We start from the raw sequence: 18,321 nt of genomic DNA, 5'->3' as shown, positions 1-18,321 counted from the left end.
TCGGTGAGACCGTTCTCCTGGTGCAAGTCTTTCGAGTTGACGGCACTTTGGCGACTTGCGTGTCGATGGGGATGAAAAGACGATGATAAGGACAACACAGCACCCAGTCCCTGAGCAGAGAAAATCTCCGACCCAGCCGGGAATCGAACCCGGGCCGTTAGGTGTGACATTCAGTCACGCTGATCACTCAGCTACCAGGGGCGGACATTCTGATGCTTAATAAATACCAGTTAACGAATCCTGACCTGGTCTGTAATGACCAAATGCAGTTCCATTACGCACCCTCACTAAAATAGCAGCAGCCACTTATTATTTCTCTCACAGTTAGATAATAAGCTTATTCATAGCTGTTTCACACCAATTTTCCATACATTTCTTCCCGTCCCCCTCCCCCCGCTTTTTTTCGACCTGTTAATGACATTCATCAGTTTGTCCATATGACGTTGTACTGGTGTTACTGACTGGTACAACATATTATTTGGCTTATACATTTATATAGTTTTAATATTTGAACATACTGTAAAATAAGATTTATTTGTCCAGAGTATCCTTGGGTATTACATTATACTTGTGTTTGGTATCGATATAGTCATAAAATGTTATATATCTTTGTACAACAATCTTTATACAGATGTTCAATGCTAAGTTATCTGACGATGGCCTACAATCCTGAAAGCCGGTTCATAACGAACTATTAAATAAATATTTTTGTGGAACTTTAATACTGAGGATTCAATTTTTTAATACGTCAGTAGTCCGGCAAGAAGTGACGGAATATTCCATAAATATTAATGATGAGGCACTGAAGAGAATAATCGGCAAGAAAAGATATATATGGAAAACACTAACTGGGAGAAGGATAGAACGAAAGGACTTGAATACCGTTCTTGCCACAAGTGGAACGTTGTTCGAGAAGAAAGAAAACTGGGGCATAGCATTCCATAGACGACGAAGCACAAGGTCGGAATGAAAAAGGACGGGGAAGGAAATTAGGTCTCTTCTTTCAAAGAAAACTTCCCGACATTCCTCTTAAGCGATTTTAGGCAGTGACGTAAAACCTAGGCCTGAATGGTGAAACGGGGATTTGAGCCGCCATCCTCCCGAGTCCGATTCCCGTGCCTAACCTCTGCGCCACCACGCTGTGGTAGCAACAGTGGGCAAGAACTGCAGGGGAAGACAGGGATTGGAGTATACGTAACAAATAATTGAGGGCTTTGCGCGTAGATGCTACTCAACGATGAAGAGGATGGTACAGAAAGGAAGTCGAGGTGGATTGCATCAAACCAATCACAAGACACAAAAAGCCTCACCTTTATATCGATGTGGAGGTTAACAAACAACTTTTGTATAGTTATTGATTCTTAATGCAAAGAATATCTAGCAGTTTAAATATTAAATTACAGTCGCACTCGGACAAACTGAAGTGCTTTTTCTGAGCCTTACACTGAGAGCCAAAAAATGGCTACTTTGACTCTTCGTGTTATTCGCCCTCGAAGTGCCGCGTGATCTCGACGAAGGTGCGGCCCTTTGTCTCTGGCAGAAAGAAGAAGGTGAAGACGAGGCCGACGAAGGCGCTGGCAGTGAAAAGGAAGAAGACGGAGTAGATCCCCGCGGCGTCGCTCATCACCTGGAAGAGCTTCCCCATCAGTGTGAAGGTGACCGCCTGTACCACCGACACGACCGCCGTGGCCACGCCCTTCACGTCCGAGGGGAACACCTCACCGACGATGGCCCACGGCAGCGGGCCCACCCCCAGGATGTTGAACACCTGTGCAAGCAAAGCCACCCGTCAGTCACAACCATGCGGTACCGCGGAAATTTGTGCAAGATGGAACAAGTTTCTAAAGTTGTCGTTTTTTATCAAACTGATTTGGTGTGTTCGAGAACATGTCGTACCACAGGTAGTACAGAAAATGTACTGAATGACGAAAAATAGCTAAAACTCAGTATTTTCTGTTACATAAAAGACAGATACGAGTGGGGGACCCAAAAATAACCGGAATTTCTTTCTAGAAAGCATATACTTTATTATTTTCAAATACAACCTTAATCTCCTTCGAAGTACTCTCCGTTAGCATTAATACACTGGTCCAAACATTCATTCCAGTGTTCGAAGCACCTTTTAAATTCGTCCTCTTTGATACCTGCTTTCATGACATTTCGTTTTACGTCTTACGCATCCGCAAAACGCTTCCCTGTCAAGTCTCTTTTCATCCTCAGGAATAGGAAGAAGTCCGAGGGTGCTAAATCCGGCGAATAGGGCGCTTGGGCCAAGGTAGTCGTCTCCGTTCAGGCCAAAAACTGGCGAACGCTGAGAGCCGTGTGCGCGGGAGCGTTGTCGTGATGGAGGAACCACACGCCAGAATCTCACAAAGCCGGACATATTCGCGACAAACTTTTGCGAAGCCGTTTCATAACCTCCAAATAGAATTATTGGTTTACTGTCTGGTTGCAGGGACAAATTCAGAGTGTACAATCCCTTTGATGTCAGAAAACAGATCAACATTGTTTTCACATTCGATTTCACTTGTCGAGCTTTTTTTGGTCGAGGTGAGTCAGGTGACTTCCATTGTACTGACTGTTGTTTACTTTCTGGATGGTACCCACAGCACGATGACTCATCACCTGTAATGATTTTGTTGAAAAAATGTGGATCATCATTGAACGCGTCCTTCATTTCGAGACTGGCTTGAACGCGACGATCCCTTTGATCTCTGGTAAGAAGCTTCGGCACGAATTTTGCTGCCACTCTTTGCATCCCCAAATCGATGGTCAAGATGCGCTGAATTTAGCTCCACGACAACCCGGACAAATTCTCGATTTGGTCGATTGCCCTGCGTCGATCTTCGCTGATGAGATCACAGATTTTCTCGATGTTATCTTTGCTTCCAGCAGTTTGAGGTCGACCGGAACGGCGCTGATCTTCAACCACCACTTCTCCCTTTTTAAGCCCAGAATACAATTCTTACACTTGCGTTTTACTAAGAGCATGGTTTTTGTAGGCTGTCTGAATCATCGCAACAGTTTCTGCTGCGTTCTTGCTGAGCAAGAAATAAAACTTCACTGCCGCACGTTGTTCGTAAGAACTAGCCATTCCCTCATGTCACGTGTGCACTGTATGCACACTCAAAGAACTGCTAACGAAACGACACTTCTCACTGCTGGGTGACGCCGATGGCAGAATGACTCAGCAGAGCTCCTACTACAACCCTCTGGCGGCGCAACCTGCTACTACATGTACACGATGTGCAGCATTATGATTCCAGTTACTTTTTGGTCCCCCGTCATATACGAGGGCTGTCCAGAAAGTAAGTTACGATCGGTCGCGAAACGGAAATCACAGTGAAAACCAGAAACATTTTATTTGCAACAGTTAGGTACACCTTCCACCTACTTCTCTTCATATTCGTCGCTCCAACTTCGAGTTTTGTTTAGTGTTGTATCAACTTTCCAATATCCTCGTCATAGAAAGCAGCCGCCTGTGTTTTCGGACAGGTCTGCAGCTCGTTGTCTGTCGAAAAATTTTGTTTTCATGGCCAGTGGTTTTTGTGGGCAGAAATGAGACTCAGGGGGGAGCCAATTACGGACTGTATTGTGGGGGATCAAACACTTCTAATCGGAAACGCTGCAGGAGCGTCTTCATTGCCCCTGCAGTGTGCGGCAGAGAATTGGCGTGAAGAAGGAACTGCTCGACAGTTGTGTTATGTGGGCTGCATGACACAGGCGAAATCTCTAACCGGGCCCTCATGCTTGGCGGAAGACGCTATTCCCTACGTATCTTTACGTGCTCACTGTTCACTCAACTGAAAAGAGCGTCGCGACACGATTGACGGGCATACTAGACACATTGACCAACACATCTGTGCGAAACTTTACCGGATTTTCCCAGTGGTTTCCATTTCGCGGCCGATCGTAACTTACTTTCTGGACAGCCCTCGTACTTAATTAGTACATGAAGATATGTCTTTTTGTGACTTTCAGGTTTCCTTGGTGGATTTGTCCAGTCTATGGGTACCAGGTCTGCTACCAGAACTCGTCTTTTGAATCTCACGATATTTATTCGAAACAGCATCGTCTCCTTCATTGCACAGTGCCAGAAAGACGAACCTAAGGATATATCTTCTCGCACATCATGCGGTGTCCTCTACTCGGGCAGCGTTCTGCTATTGCAGGTTTCTGTGGTTGACCTGGACGTGTATGAACATGTGTGTTCATCACATCAGTTGTGCATCGTATGACATGTCTGGCCAATGTACGCCATTCCACGCTCATATAGAATCTTTTATACGCCTTTTTCCATAAGGTCAAGGAAACTGCGATAAAGGGTGCCTCCGTTTCTTTTATTTTGACTCCTCAGCAGGTATGCTGGATGAATTTGTCCCTCAGAATAATCACTCTGGGCAAACTATGCGAACGTGTTGAAGCTCACCTGGTAGGCTATCAGAATTGAAGACGATGTTTGCTCTGTGAATCAGAGTGTGCAGTACACTTTCACACTGTACGGCGTGGTGTCGCCGGCCAACCAAGGGAGATACTTGCCAAATGCCCCAGTTTGTGGCACAGGATGTGACGCCGTTGGCGCCTTGAGACGCAATCTGGACATATCTTGACCTCACTATTATTCCTGGGGCTCTTTGACAACGGTGTGGAAAAAACTTAAGTATGAGCACCCGCTCGCTTCCGGACATGCTGATTGGAAACAAAGTGCTTCTGCTTGTGTGGGTTTACCAGTGAAGATGATGGTGGTGGACTGTTAACTACTGCTCTGACTACCGAATCCTAACTTGCTGGACAACTGGACGATGAGTTGCTCGGCACATCGTATAGTGACATATCTGATTGTCATCAGCTGATTGTAGAACACAACGACGACTACTACTACTGCTGCTGCTATGAAATATGACACCAAGAGTACCGTGAACCTGAGCTTGCATTGAAGCTGCTACTTCGTGAGCTCTGGCAATTTCTAGCACATCGCTCAAGAGTTGGATCAGATGGATCTAAAGCTTTCTCACTAACTTCTCGATCATGAGCTAAGTTACTTACTGGAAAAATCACACTCGTGTGCTAAGACTGGAAAGTCAACAGCTCATACAGCATATGTTTTTCTACATTACTTAACACACCGAATGTGCTGAGACTATATGCAACTACATAGGTTTGGTCACCGTAATAATCAGCCAACAAACCAAAAACACCAGAAAAGCTTAGACTGCTGAGGTCCGAGAGTGCCTGTAGGTTTTTTTGCGCTTATTTCATACATTTCATTACTAGAAGACAATAAGAGTGCACTCTCACAGTCGTGATTAATAATTTGGTGTGCCTTGTATTAAAGAACAAAAAACAGTAGTTCCTGCTGTTGCTGTTACTGTTGTGGCCATTGGAATTCCCACTGCTTTTGTTACTATTGCTGTTTCTGCAGTTGGTGTTCCAGCTGCAGTTGTGGCTGCCCTCAGAGTGAATAGGTGCTTAGTGAGAAAGTCCTTGTCGCCACTTTTCTGTCCTACTTTGGCTGAACGCAATTGGTGATACTCTTCCTGGCAATGACGTAGAGACCAGGCACAAACAGGCGGTTCCTGTTGTCAATGACGGTGGAGTTCACGAAGTGAACAGCTAACCTGAAGCAAGGATAAGAGCGCAGAGTAAGTTATCGTTCAAGTGCGTGTTAACAAAAAATTAAAACATTGTACAGAGTGGGCAACGTTATCAAATGAATGTATTTAAAGAACTACACTACTGGCATTTAAAATTGCTACACCAAGAAGAAATAAGAAGAAATGCAGATGTTAAACGGGTATTCATTGGAATAAATATGTTATACTAGGACTGACATGTGGTTACATTTTCACGCAATTTGGGTGCATAGATCCTGAGAAATCAGTACTCAGAACAAGCACCTCTGGCCGTAATAACGGCTTTGATATGCCTGGGCATTTGGTCAAAAAGAGCTTGGATGGCGTGTACAGGTACAGCTACCCATGCAGCTTCAACACGATACCACAGTTCATCAAGAGTAGTGACTGGCGTATTGGCGAGCCAGTTACTCGGCCACCATTGACCAGACGCTTTCAATTGGTGAGAGATCTGGAGAATGTGCTGGCATGGGCAGTAGTCCAACATTTTCTGTATCCAGAAAGGCCCGTACAGGAGGTGCAACATGCGGTCGTGCATTATCATGCTAAAACGTAGGGTTTCGCCGGGATCGAATGAAGGGTAGAGCCACTGGTCGTAACACATTTGAAATGTAACGTCCATTGTTCAAAGTGCCGTCAATGCAAACAAGAGGTGACCGAGACGTGTAACCAATGGCACCCCATACCATCACTACGGGTGATACGCCAGTATGGCGATGATGAATACATGCTCCTAATGTGCGTTCACCGCGATGTCGACAAACACGGATGCGACCATCATGATGCTGTAAACAGAACCTGGATTCATCCAAAAAATGACGTTCTGCCACTCGTGCACCCAGGTTCGTCGTTGAGTACACCATTGAAGGCGCTCCTGCCTGTGATGCAGCGTGAAGGGTATCCGCAGCCATGGCCTCCGAGCTGATAGTCCATGCAGCTGCAAACGTCGTCGAACTGTTCGTGCAGATGGTTGTTGGTTTGCAAACAGCCCCATCTGTTGACTCAGGTATCGAGACGTGGCTGCACGATCCGTTACAGCCATGCTTAAGATGCCTGTCCGAGGCCGTTGGGATCCAGCACGGCGTTCCGTATTACCCTCCTGAACCCACCGATTCCATATTCTGTTAACATTCATTGGATCTCGACCAACGCTAGCAGCAATGTCGCGATACAATAAACCGCAATCGCGATAGGCTACAATCCGACATTTATCAAAGTCGGAAACGTGATGGTATGCATTCCTCCTCCTTGCACGAGGCATCGCAACAACGTTTCACCAGGCAACGCCGGTCAACTGCTGTTTGTGTACGAGAAATTGGTTGGAAACTTTCCTCATGTCAGCACGTAGTAGGTGTCGCCACCGGCACCAACCTTGTGTGAATGCTCTGGAAAGCTAATCATTTGCATATCACAGAATTTTCTTCCTGTCAGTTAAATTTCACATCTGTAGCATGTCATCTTCGTGCTGCAGCAATTTTAATGGCCAGTAGTGTAGAAATATTCATAAATGGCTACACGTATGGCTGCATTTGTAACTGAATGACAAGTTGAAAACCAATCATAGAAGTTTTTTAAAACTTTACCACAGTTGACGTCGGTTTTAGCAACTAGATAAACACCTACCGGTTCCCTGAGCCTTTCCTTAAAAAAAAAGTAACTGTGTTGTAACATACACTGACGAGCCAAAACATTACAACCACCTGCTTAATGGCGTGCTGGATCATCTTTGTAACGCAATATATCACCGACTGTACGTATCATCGGTTATAAAGGTCTTCGATAGATTTCTGGACCTATGTGGCATCAAGTGTCATGTAATTCCCGTAAACAACTGTCCTCTGATTTGTGTACGCGACGATGGTACTCGACAGCAACCCAGATGGGAACTATCAGAATCACGTCAGGTGAATTTGGTGGATAAAAATAAACATGATTTCACTATCATACTCCTCGAACTATTGTAGCACGATTCTCGCTTCGAGACACAGTCAACTGTACTCCCTAAAGATGACGTCGCGTCAGTGAAGACATCAAGCATGAAGGGATACCGGTTGTCCGCAGCTGACATGGTCTCTTCGATTACTACCACAAGCCCCATGGAAGAGCAGGAAAATGTCTATCACAACATAATACTGCTCCCATCAGCCTATGTCTGTGGTCCGCTGCACGTTTCTACCAGCCGTTCGACTTGATGACAGCGTTTGAGGAGACGACCGTCGATCTGGTGTAGCAAAAATGTGATTCATCCGACTAGTTGACGCGTCTACAGTGATACACGGTCCAATCTCGATGATTTCGAGCCCACTGCAATCATAGCTGTCGTTGGGCCAACGTGTGAACAGGCAAGGGTCGTCCGCTGTGGAGCCCCTTGTTTAACGATGTGCGCTGAATGACGTGCTTCGAAACACATTTGCGTCCACCCACATTGTGCGCTTTCGCAAGAGGTGTCATACATCGCCATCTATGCTACTTTACAGTGTAGACAACCGTCCAAATCCCGCGTTCTGTGAAGAGTCGTGAACGTTCAACGGCTTTGAACCTAGTGTAGTGTCACTGCCCTCCTACCACTTTCTGTAGATGCTCCCGACAATAGCAAATGGGCATTCGACCAGCTTCGCCGTTTTCGAGATACTCGTTCACAGGCTCTGCGTAATAATAACCTGCCCTTTGACAAATTCGCTTATTGCAATGATTTTCTCCATTTGCAGGAAATATCTTAGCTAGGGTAAACCCCCATCCGTCTGTGCGCGGCTTACATACTTTTCTGACTGCATTACGTCCCCACAACGGCACCAGTAGGTATCCAGTCTTGCAGTGGGCAGTGGTTACAATGTTTTAGCTGATCAATGTATGTACTACAGTCTGTGGTTGCCATTAAAAAACATTTAGTCTTTGATAACAGTTGTTTTATAGTTCAGATATCTGCTTGCAATTGCAATAGCGTACCTCTCTAGGCTCTCTCTGTAGAACTGTAAGCAATATTATTGTTTTTGTTTACAGAAGAAGGAATGTGTATTCACCATATACGCAAGAAACAGGCTATTTCTCTACATATATTCCACATTAAAATATTTATGGATCATAACCCCAAAAGTACATTTGAAATACAAATTTTCGATTAGTTCCCATCTAATTGCACTGAATTTTCACCTGTGGCCCACCTTAACAAGAAATGCCATATTACTTCAGTACATTACATGTAACTATTTTCTCTACGCTTTTATCTGTTAAAAAGGGGGTTCCATGTGTCATTCGCATGAATAATTCGCTGCCCTAGTTCTTCAATGTTATCAATGGGAAGGCCGTACATTTCACATCTAAGGTGAGTCCACATAGAAAAATGCAGAGGATTGAGGTCTGGTGATCTTGGAGGTATGGGTACAGACCCTTCTCAACCTGTCTGTCGCAAGACCACACTGGAACATTGGGTGACTTCTTTCAGCAGCAGTGATATATGCTTGTGCCTCATTATGAATGTACCGCATTTCCTGACCATGTGTAACCTAACGTTTTAAATCTGATGGGAATTTAATAAAAAAAATTTACATTTCTAACATATGTGTACTAACTACAACAATGTTGTATACTAAAATCCCTGGTGTCTCATAACCATATATTCACAAATATATCTTGCGAAAAGCTCATTGCGCCCTGATATTTACTGGAAAATTTTTTGTTCTTCTGTCATATATTTTCACACATTTTAGTTCTTGCTATGAATTGTTATATACCCTGTAAACAAAATGAAAATCCAGTGTCCCAACGCACTTCCCTGTCACATGCATGAAGTTAATTCTACAAGATAACATGGTGTATCTCCCTAAAGTCAATGATGCAGTACTAAACCAGATCCCATTGTGTGTGATCACCTTGATCTCATGGGTGAACAGAGGATGATTTTATTGTTCCTCGAGTCTGGGGTATTATGGCACATGAAGTACATACTGAGACGACACTCACAGGAAAAGCAATCATGGCGGCGAGTGGCAGCCACTGCACAGCAGTAAGATCTGTGTGCACCACATCCTTGAGGTAGAAGAGGATGCTCAGTGTAGCCATGGTGAGGACGCAGCCAGCAAACGAGAGTAGCATCAGTGGCCGGCGGCCAGCTCGGTCCGCCAACAGAGATGTGGCAACGCTGCTTGCTGTTTGCACTGCTGCCACGATGATGGCGCACACATCTGCATCCAGCGCCACACCCGACTGCTGAAAGGTGTCAGTGGTGTAGCCCGTGAGCACGGAAAGCCCCGTGAACACCTGTGTCAGGATCAGCACCACACACACCACCAGCGCCCGCCGGCTGCCACGTCTTCGCACCAGCTGGCCCATCAGTTCCAGCTGTGACCGCTGCGCCTCTGTCATAACAATGTATAGTCAGTTTCTGTTCCTCTGCTGCCACACTGTTTTATCACGTTATTTAATCAATTCCTTAATACGACATCTAATGATCATCATTTCCCTATCCTTCCACCTTACAGTGTAGGAAACCCAATGATCCGTCCAATTGCACATCAATCATGTTACATCTTGATATAACCAATGGTTTCTCAAGATAAACCCTTCAAATACTCCAGCAATACTTATGCAATGAAATGCACACAACTTCTGTCATTAAGTCGCGCACCTATCCAACTAACACTCTAGTACACCTCAAACTTGACAGGCAACTAATATAGAAACCCTCATCTTGCGATGATCCAGCAGAAAGTCTCCAGCAAATTAAAACTACTAACTGACTGAATATGCACATCGCATCCTATTGTATTGTTGACAGGATAGCTGTACCACCAAAGTTCTATCAGTTCCTCTAAAACATTTTGCACAGAGCTGTCTGTCTTACATTCTTTATCCATTTATCTTCCCTCATTTATTTCCTTTACCATCCAATCAAATTTCCACTGCTCGTCACTCACATGAAAGGTTTCATAAAGTCTGACACTATCCACAGACTCGACTAGAACAACACCAATGTTTCCCTTCTAACAACTGATCCTAATTTCTTGCTGCTCCAGTAACAATACATCTACACATACTCTCTATACACTGCCCCAACGTCAACCAGTTCCATTTCCTTTACAATGAAACCTCTCCTAACATTTATTCATCCTGCCACCTCTAACTCATCTCTCCCTATGGTATCCCATATCAGGGATCTCTATCTCCATCTCTATCTTTCACTGCTCCTTTTCTCTTTATATCATACACAGGCCCATAGCGCAGTCCCTTCTCCTATTCAGTCTCTTACCATCAGTTCCACAGTTACCCTCATCTCTACAATCCCAACCCATGAGACACTTTTGTTTTATACCTACATACATCCTATAACACTACAGAACATGTAAACTTCCCTGTTTAACTAGCACTTCACTGTGGAGGTCCTTGATTCATCACTGAATACGTTGTGATTCTTTTTAAGATCGTCATATTTCGGCACCATCTTATTATTTTTATTGTGTTTTGTTGTATACATTTTAAATTATAAAATTAAAATGTTAACAATTTATTTTAATATCACACATGACAGTCATCTTTTAATAATTTTAAGAGCCTTTGTGAAATTATCTCATTTCAAATTATATTGTATCGAATTTATGTATTTTAATACCCTTTTTAGTAAAGACAGAGTGGTTGTGCTGCAGGCCCCACCTCCCCTTCCCCTTCCACCCCCAACACATGTAAGGCAAGGGAGGTGAAATAACATTAAGAAACGTTTGTTGTCTATAACCATTAGTTACTGACATGTCACATGAGTGGTTCAAATGGTTCAAATGGCTCTGAGCGCTATGGGACTTAACAGCTGAAGTCATCAGTCCCCTAGAAATTAGAACTACTTAAGCCTAACTAACATAAGGACATCACACACATCCATGCCCGGGGCACGATTCGAACCTGCGACCGCAGCGGTCGCGCGGTTCCAGACTGAAGCGCCTAGAACCGCTCGGCCACTCAGGCCGGCCCACATGAGTGGTGGAAAACTACTTAACTCAGTTGCAAAAGAGATTATCATAGCTTCTTAATATAAGAGGATCCTATTTACAAAAGAACAAGTTTCAAAAATTGTTCATATGGCTGTTTACCCCAAGTTTATCTTGACCCAGAACGACTGTTCATCTCATGAATTCAAAAACTCAAATATCTCTCACTGACGTCAATTTTCTTTAGATAATGGTACATATTTGCGTCTTGCTTATTATAACTTTTTTGGAGACTCATTTCTGGTGTCTCCAAAGTTTTCAATAGATTATAGACATTGTTGGTGATAATCCTGAGGAAGTGAATCAGAAGAGTTAACTACAGATAATAAACAGCATATGTCTGTGACTGCTTTACTGGGATACAATATCATGCAGACAGCATAAAAGCAACGAGTCACTGGATGGCAGCACATTAGCCTGGCACCAACTGGTACTGTTATGCGTTAAGGTATCTGAGGAAAAGTCAATTCATTTCAACAAAGTGAGCCATACGCAATAAATCAACCTTGAAGTTGTCATCAGCAAAATGCATATATTGTTGTGATATAAATACACTCCTGGAAATGGAAATAAGAACACCGTGAATTCATTGTCCCAGGAAGGGGAAACTTTATTGACACATTCCTGGGGTCAAATACATCACATGATCACACTGACAGAACCACAGGCACATAGACACAGGCAACAGAGCATGCGCAATGTCGGCACTTGTACAGTGTATATCCACCTTTCGCAGCAATGTAGGCTGCTACTCTCCCATGGAGACGATCGTAGAGATGCTGGATGTAGTCCTGTGGAACGGCTTGCCATGCCATTTCCACCTGGCGCCTCAGTTGGACCAGCGTTCGTGCTGGACGTGCAGACCGCGTGAGACGACGCTTCATCCAGTCCCAAACATGCTAAATGGGGGACAGATCCGGAGATCTTGCTGGCCAGGGTAGTTGACTTACACCTTCTAGAGCACGTTGGGTGGCACGCGAGACAAATGCGGACGTGCATTGTCCTGTTGGAACAGCAAGTTCCCTTGCCGGTCTAGGAATGGTAGAACGATGGGTTCGATGACGGTTTGGATGTACCGTGCACTATTCAGTGTCCCCTCGACGATCACCAGAGGTGTACGGCCAGTGTAGGAGATCGCTCCCCACACCATGATGCCGGGTGTTGGTCCTGTGTGCCTCGGTCGTATGCAGTCCTGATTGTGGCGCTCACCTGCACGGCGCCAAACATGCATACGACCATCATTGGCACCAAGGCAGAAGCGACTCTCATCGCTGAAGACGACACGTCTCCATTTGTCCCTCCATTCACGCCTGTCGCGACACCACTGGAGGCGGGCTGCACGATGTTGGGGCGTGAGCGGAAGACGGCCTAACGGTGTGCGGGACCGTAGCCCAGCTTCATGGAGACGGTTGCGAATCGTCCTCGCCGATACCCCAGGAGCAACAGTGTCCCTAATTTGCTGGGAAGTGGCGGTGCGGTCCCCTATGGCACTGCGTAGGATCCTACGGTCTTGGCGTGCATCCGTGCGTCGCTGCGGTCCGGTCCCAGGTCGACGGGCACGTGCACCTTCCGCCGACCACTGGCGACAACATCGATGTACTGTGGAGACCTCACGCCCCACGTGTTGAGCAATTCGGCGGTACGTCCACCTGGCCTCCCGCATGCCCACTATACGCCCTCGCTCAAAGTCCGTCAACTGCACATACGGTTCACGTCCACGCTGTCGCGGCATGGTACCAGTGTTAAAGACTGCGATGGATCTCCGTATGCCACGGCAAACTGGCTGACACTGACGGCGGCGGTGCACAAATGCTGCGCAGCTAGCGCCATTCGACGGCCAACACCGCGGTTCCTGGTGTGTCCGCTGTGCCGTGCGTGTGATCATTGCTTGTACAGCCCTCTCGCAGTGTCCGGAGCAAGTATGGTGGGTCTGACACACCGGTGTCAATGTGTTCTTTTTTCCATTTCCAGGAGTGTATATGGTTCAAATGGCTCTGAGCACTATGGGACTTAACATCTGAGGTCATCAGTCCCCTAGAACTTAGAACAACTTAAACCTAACTAACCTAAGGACATCACACACATCCATGCCCGAGGCAGGATTTGAACCTGCGACCATAGCAGTTGGGCGGTTCCAGACTGAAGCTCCTAGAACCGCTCCGCCACACCGGCTGGCGATATAAATATATATTAGTTTTCGTTTAAAGGCTTCAGAGGATGTTAGTAAGTAATTTTGTAAAGATTAATTACCATCAGCTTAGCTGTGGTCCAGAAGAGATAAATCTTGTAGAAATAAAAGGCGTTATGACGTACTTGCAGTTGACATAACTAATGCCATATTGAATTCTGATTTCAGATAGAATACTTAAAACATCAGTTATAATTATCAATTTAAATTAAACTTAATAACCTAACAACAAGAACAAAATCCATCACTAAATAAAATAGCCTCTCAACATGGAGCTAAATCTTCATTGCAATTTCTCTCACAAGATCAGGCAGCATTCCTAATTTATAGTGTGCTATCTTTTGATGGGGTGGACAACTTGCTTTTTCTGTGATAGGCATTGCATGTCTAATCAATGGTGCCATATAATTTTGTACTAATAAGCAAAGCATCTTTAATAAATAGAGCTGTCTGTCGTGAGATCCAAAGTAAGGCAGGGTGTCTCAACTCGCTGCTCCTCAACGTACTTCTGCACGATGCCGAGCTCCTCCTGGATCGCTTCCTCGGACACAGCACCTCGCAGCCGCCTCAAGGCACTCTCGGCTTCCTCGTCCCTGCCGCGCAGCGCCAGGAAGTACGGTGACTCGGGCATCCAGAGGAAGCCCAGCATGAAGAGGACTGGCACGGCAGCAGACACGATGGCCACTGCCGAGTAGGACATGTAGGGGCCCATGCAGTAGGAGGCGAGCGAGCCCAGGCACATGGCGAACTGGAAGACGGTGGCCAGCATACCCCGCACCTTGGCCTCCGCCACTTCCCCCACGTACATCGGTACCAGGCACACGCTGGCGCCGATGCTCAGACCAGCCACCACTCGCGACGCTATCAGCATTCCCGCCGAGTCTGCAAACAGCACCTGTCAACCAAGAACACTGGTCACTATATTTCCATTACCCCTTGTCAGATTCGCTCCTGTTTCCGACAAGTCTGAAGAACGATCGCTGACAGACGTTATGTGGTCCAGATGATTGCTGCCTGATGAGTTCTTCCTGCTACAAATACAGAATTTCAGACAGTATGTTTCATGATATTCCACAGTGCTTTCAAGAACTTGCCCCCCCCCCCCAAGCTGTCTACTTTACACTCTAGTGTAGTTACCAGGTACTTTCTCTTCTTTGTACCAGTACGTGACCTTAACGATTAGTCAGTGTTCCTTAACAATCACTAAAGATTCAAGCAATGGAAATCAGACAGATTGCTAACTAATTTAACTACAACATGCGCTACCCATGTATGTCCTTGCTAGATTTTAACCTCAATGCAGTTGACGATCAATAATACTATTGTGGTGATTCCTCTTGCCATTTTATTTCCATCTGGAAATGCATATACGAGGGCTATTCGGAAAGTAAGGAACAATCGGTCGTGAAATGGAAACCACAGTGAAACTTTTCATACATGTCTTGGGCAGCATCTCTAGTAAGCCCGTGGATAGCATCACGTCGCTCTTCTTAGTTCTGAGTGCACAGAGAGAGTGTAAAAACGTCTAGAAAATAATCTATCCCGACAAGTATGAGTGTCTCCAGAGTAGCACTTTATAGGTTCAGTCGCGGGTAAAGTAGGTGGTAGACTTCTGTTTATTGACAGAATACTGGGGAAATGCAGTCAGCCTATAAAAGAGATTGCTTACAAATCGATGGTGTGACCAGTTCTAGAATATCGCTCAAGTGTGCGGGACCCGCACTACATAGTACTAACAGGCGTTATTGAATGTATACAGAGCAGGGCAGCACGAATGACCACAGATTTATTTAATCTCTTGGGAGAGTGTCGCAGAGATACTGAGGGAACTGAACTGGAAGACTCTTCAAGACTCTTGAAGATAGACATAAATTATCCCGAGAAAGTCTGTTAACAAAGTTTCAAGAACCGGCTTTAAGTGATTATTCTAGGAATATACTACAACGCCTTACGTACCCCTCACATATGGACTATGAGGATAAGATCAGAATAAATACTGCGCGAACAAAGGCATTCAAACAATCATTGTTACCGCGCTCTACACGAGAATGGAACAAGAAGAAACCAAAATAATTAGTACAACAGGACATACCCTCTGCCATGCACTTCATTGTGGCTTTCAAAGTATAGAGACAGATGTATATTTCGCCTGATGTTATGCAACATCACATAACTTATGTCATGCAGTTCCTTCTTCATGACAGTTTTCGGCCACAAATTGCAGGGGCAATGAAGACACCCCTGCAACGTTTTTGTTCAGGTTCAAATGGCTCTGAGCACTATGGGACTTAACTTCTGAGATCATCAGTCCCCTAGAACCTAAACCTAACTAACCTAAGGACATCACACACATCCATGCCCGAGGCAGGATTCGAACCTGCGACCGTAGCGGTCGCGCGGCTCCAGACTGTAGCGCCTAGAACCGCTCAGCCACTCAGGCCGGCAACGTTTTTGTTGGGAAATGTTTGATCAATCATCATACAGCCTGGCCCCTGCTCTCTCCGAATTTCATCTCTTCTCAAACGGACTGCTGGATGTGAAGACAACATTTTGGCACGCAGAACGAGCTGCAGTACAGCGTATAAAATTGTCGAAAAACACAGGAGGCTACCTTCTATGACGAGGGTGTTGAAAAGTTGGTGCAACGCTACGACAGATGTCTAAGTGTGAGCGGCGACTATGCAGATACGTAACTGGAAAGTTTAGCTAACTGTGGAAGAAAACCATCTGGATTTCTACTGTAGTTTCCATTTCGCTACCAGTCGTTCTTTACTTTCCGAATAGCCCTCGTGTGAAGGACGTTCAATGAGTAATACAACGCCTTTTTTTCTGAAAGCAGGTTGGTTTTATTCAGGATTTCAATGCACCGTATTATTCCCCACTCTTTTGGCTACAAAACCCTAGTTTTCAACATAATCTCCTTTCATTGCAATGGGGCTTACGCCAGCTTACTGGGAGGGCCTCTATGCCCGCATGTTACTACTCCATTGGTCGACGTCAGAGCCACCATCTTGCTGCATCAATAACCTCCTCATCATCCAGATACCGCTTCCCATGGAGTGGATCCTTCATTGAGCCAAACATATGGAAGGTGGAAGGTTGAGATCCTGGCTCTGGGGTGGAAGAGGAAGAAAAGTCCAGTGAAGTTTTGTGACCTCTTCTCAGGCGCGCAGACTTGTGTGAGGCCTTCAGCTGTCACTGAGAAGGAGAAGTTTGTTTGCTTGTTTGTGGCGACGAACACGCTGAAGTCGTTTCTTCATTTTAACGGCTGAATGAGGCCATCTGGCACGTGGGAGATCGGAAAGGTTTGCGCGACCTCGTTGCGATGATGACAGAAGCCTCACTCAACGACTCGCCGTGCCTTTGTTCACTGCCAGGTCTCCGTAGACCTTCTGCAAGCGCCTATCAATATCTGCGATGCTCTAGATTTCCACCAAAAGAAACTCTATGATAGTTCTCTGCTTGGAACGCAACTCCGTTACAGACGCCACTTTCAAGGCTACATGCAGCGCCGGAACTTCATGAAACAAGAAGAGCGAAGCGGGAATATTCCACGGTGTCCCACAACAAAGCCCGCATTTTTCAACCGGAACTGGCCTTGAATAAATGTATTGCATTATTTATTAAACGCCTTTCGTATTATTCAACCACTCAGCAAATGTATACATTTCAGAAATTCTTCCAATCCAAATGTGGCATACAGAAAACCAGTTCTTAACAGTATTGGTTAAAAACAGTCTTGATTGCAATTTTAGTTTTTTTAATTTTCATCGGCACTTTTCGCCTTATTTAAGCCTGAAGATGCCTAAATAAGGCGAAACGCGTCGTTGAAAAATAAAATAAAACTAAAATTGCAACCAAGACAGTTTTTAACCATTAAAGTATATATTTAAAACTAACGCCAGGTTATGACAGTAGTGTTACAAAGAGTATGTATTAGTGCTAGGATAATATTATCATTCTATGTCAGCTATGTATGAGACTTTCTTATGATTTTTAGTGACTATTTCGAAAGGTACTTCATAATTTTTGCACCTTTCCTTCTGTGCTACGATTATACAGATTTTAATCAACGAAACAAAGGATATTTCTAAATTTAACGTTTTAATTTCCCATTTCGAAGCTACAAGAAAAAAAAGAACTGTGCTGTATTTATATTAAAGTAACTTCATTTATTTTTATAGTATAGCAAAAAACAGATTTTGGTATTCTCACACGCTAAATGGAATCTTTTCTAAAACAAATAATTCACTATTCTGCTAATTAATATGGTGTAGGAAACCTGTTGGATTCTAAACAGCTTCCAGACATCTCACAATGGATAAATACAGGTCCTGCATAGTTTTCACGAGAATCTTATTCCCCTCTTCCTGCAAAGTACTGATAAGTTTAGGTAACGATGTCGGAGGTGGACAATAGACAACAGCGGTCGAATAATATTGAGATCTGGTGACTGTGAGATACGATAGTTCATCCTCGTGCTCACAAAACCAGTCCTGAATGATGACAGCTATGTGAACAGAGG

General features: G+C 44.9%; 1 protein-coding gene across 1 annotated transcript in view; it reads right to left on the bottom strand.

Annotated features, from left to right (window-relative positions):
- Nucleotides 1-515: 515 nt before the first annotated feature.
- The window catches only part of LOC126267681 (facilitated trehalose transporter Tret1-like), a 104,260-nt gene continuing 86,454 nt past the window's right edge, over nucleotides 516-18,321 (bottom strand). Inside the window, exons 4-6 of the mRNA XM_049972983.1 lie at nucleotides 14,284-14,691; nucleotides 9,594-9,986; nucleotides 516-1,768 (exon numbers count right to left, since the gene is read on the bottom strand). Of these exons, the coding sequence (XP_049828940.1) occupies nucleotides 1,481-1,768; nucleotides 9,594-9,986; nucleotides 14,284-14,691 (1,089 nt within the window). The 3' untranslated portion in view covers nucleotides 516-1,480. The remainder of the gene's footprint in view (nucleotides 1,769-9,593; nucleotides 9,987-14,283; nucleotides 14,692-18,321) is intronic.

The sequence above is a fragment of the Schistocerca gregaria genome, chromosome 4 (genome assembly GCF_023897955.1).
Source record: "Schistocerca gregaria isolate iqSchGreg1 chromosome 4, iqSchGreg1.2, whole genome shotgun sequence".
In the NCBI taxonomy this organism is placed as follows: domain Eukaryota; kingdom Metazoa; phylum Arthropoda; class Insecta; order Orthoptera; family Acrididae; genus Schistocerca; species Schistocerca gregaria.
This window is presented reverse-complemented; position numbering and strand designations above follow the sequence as displayed.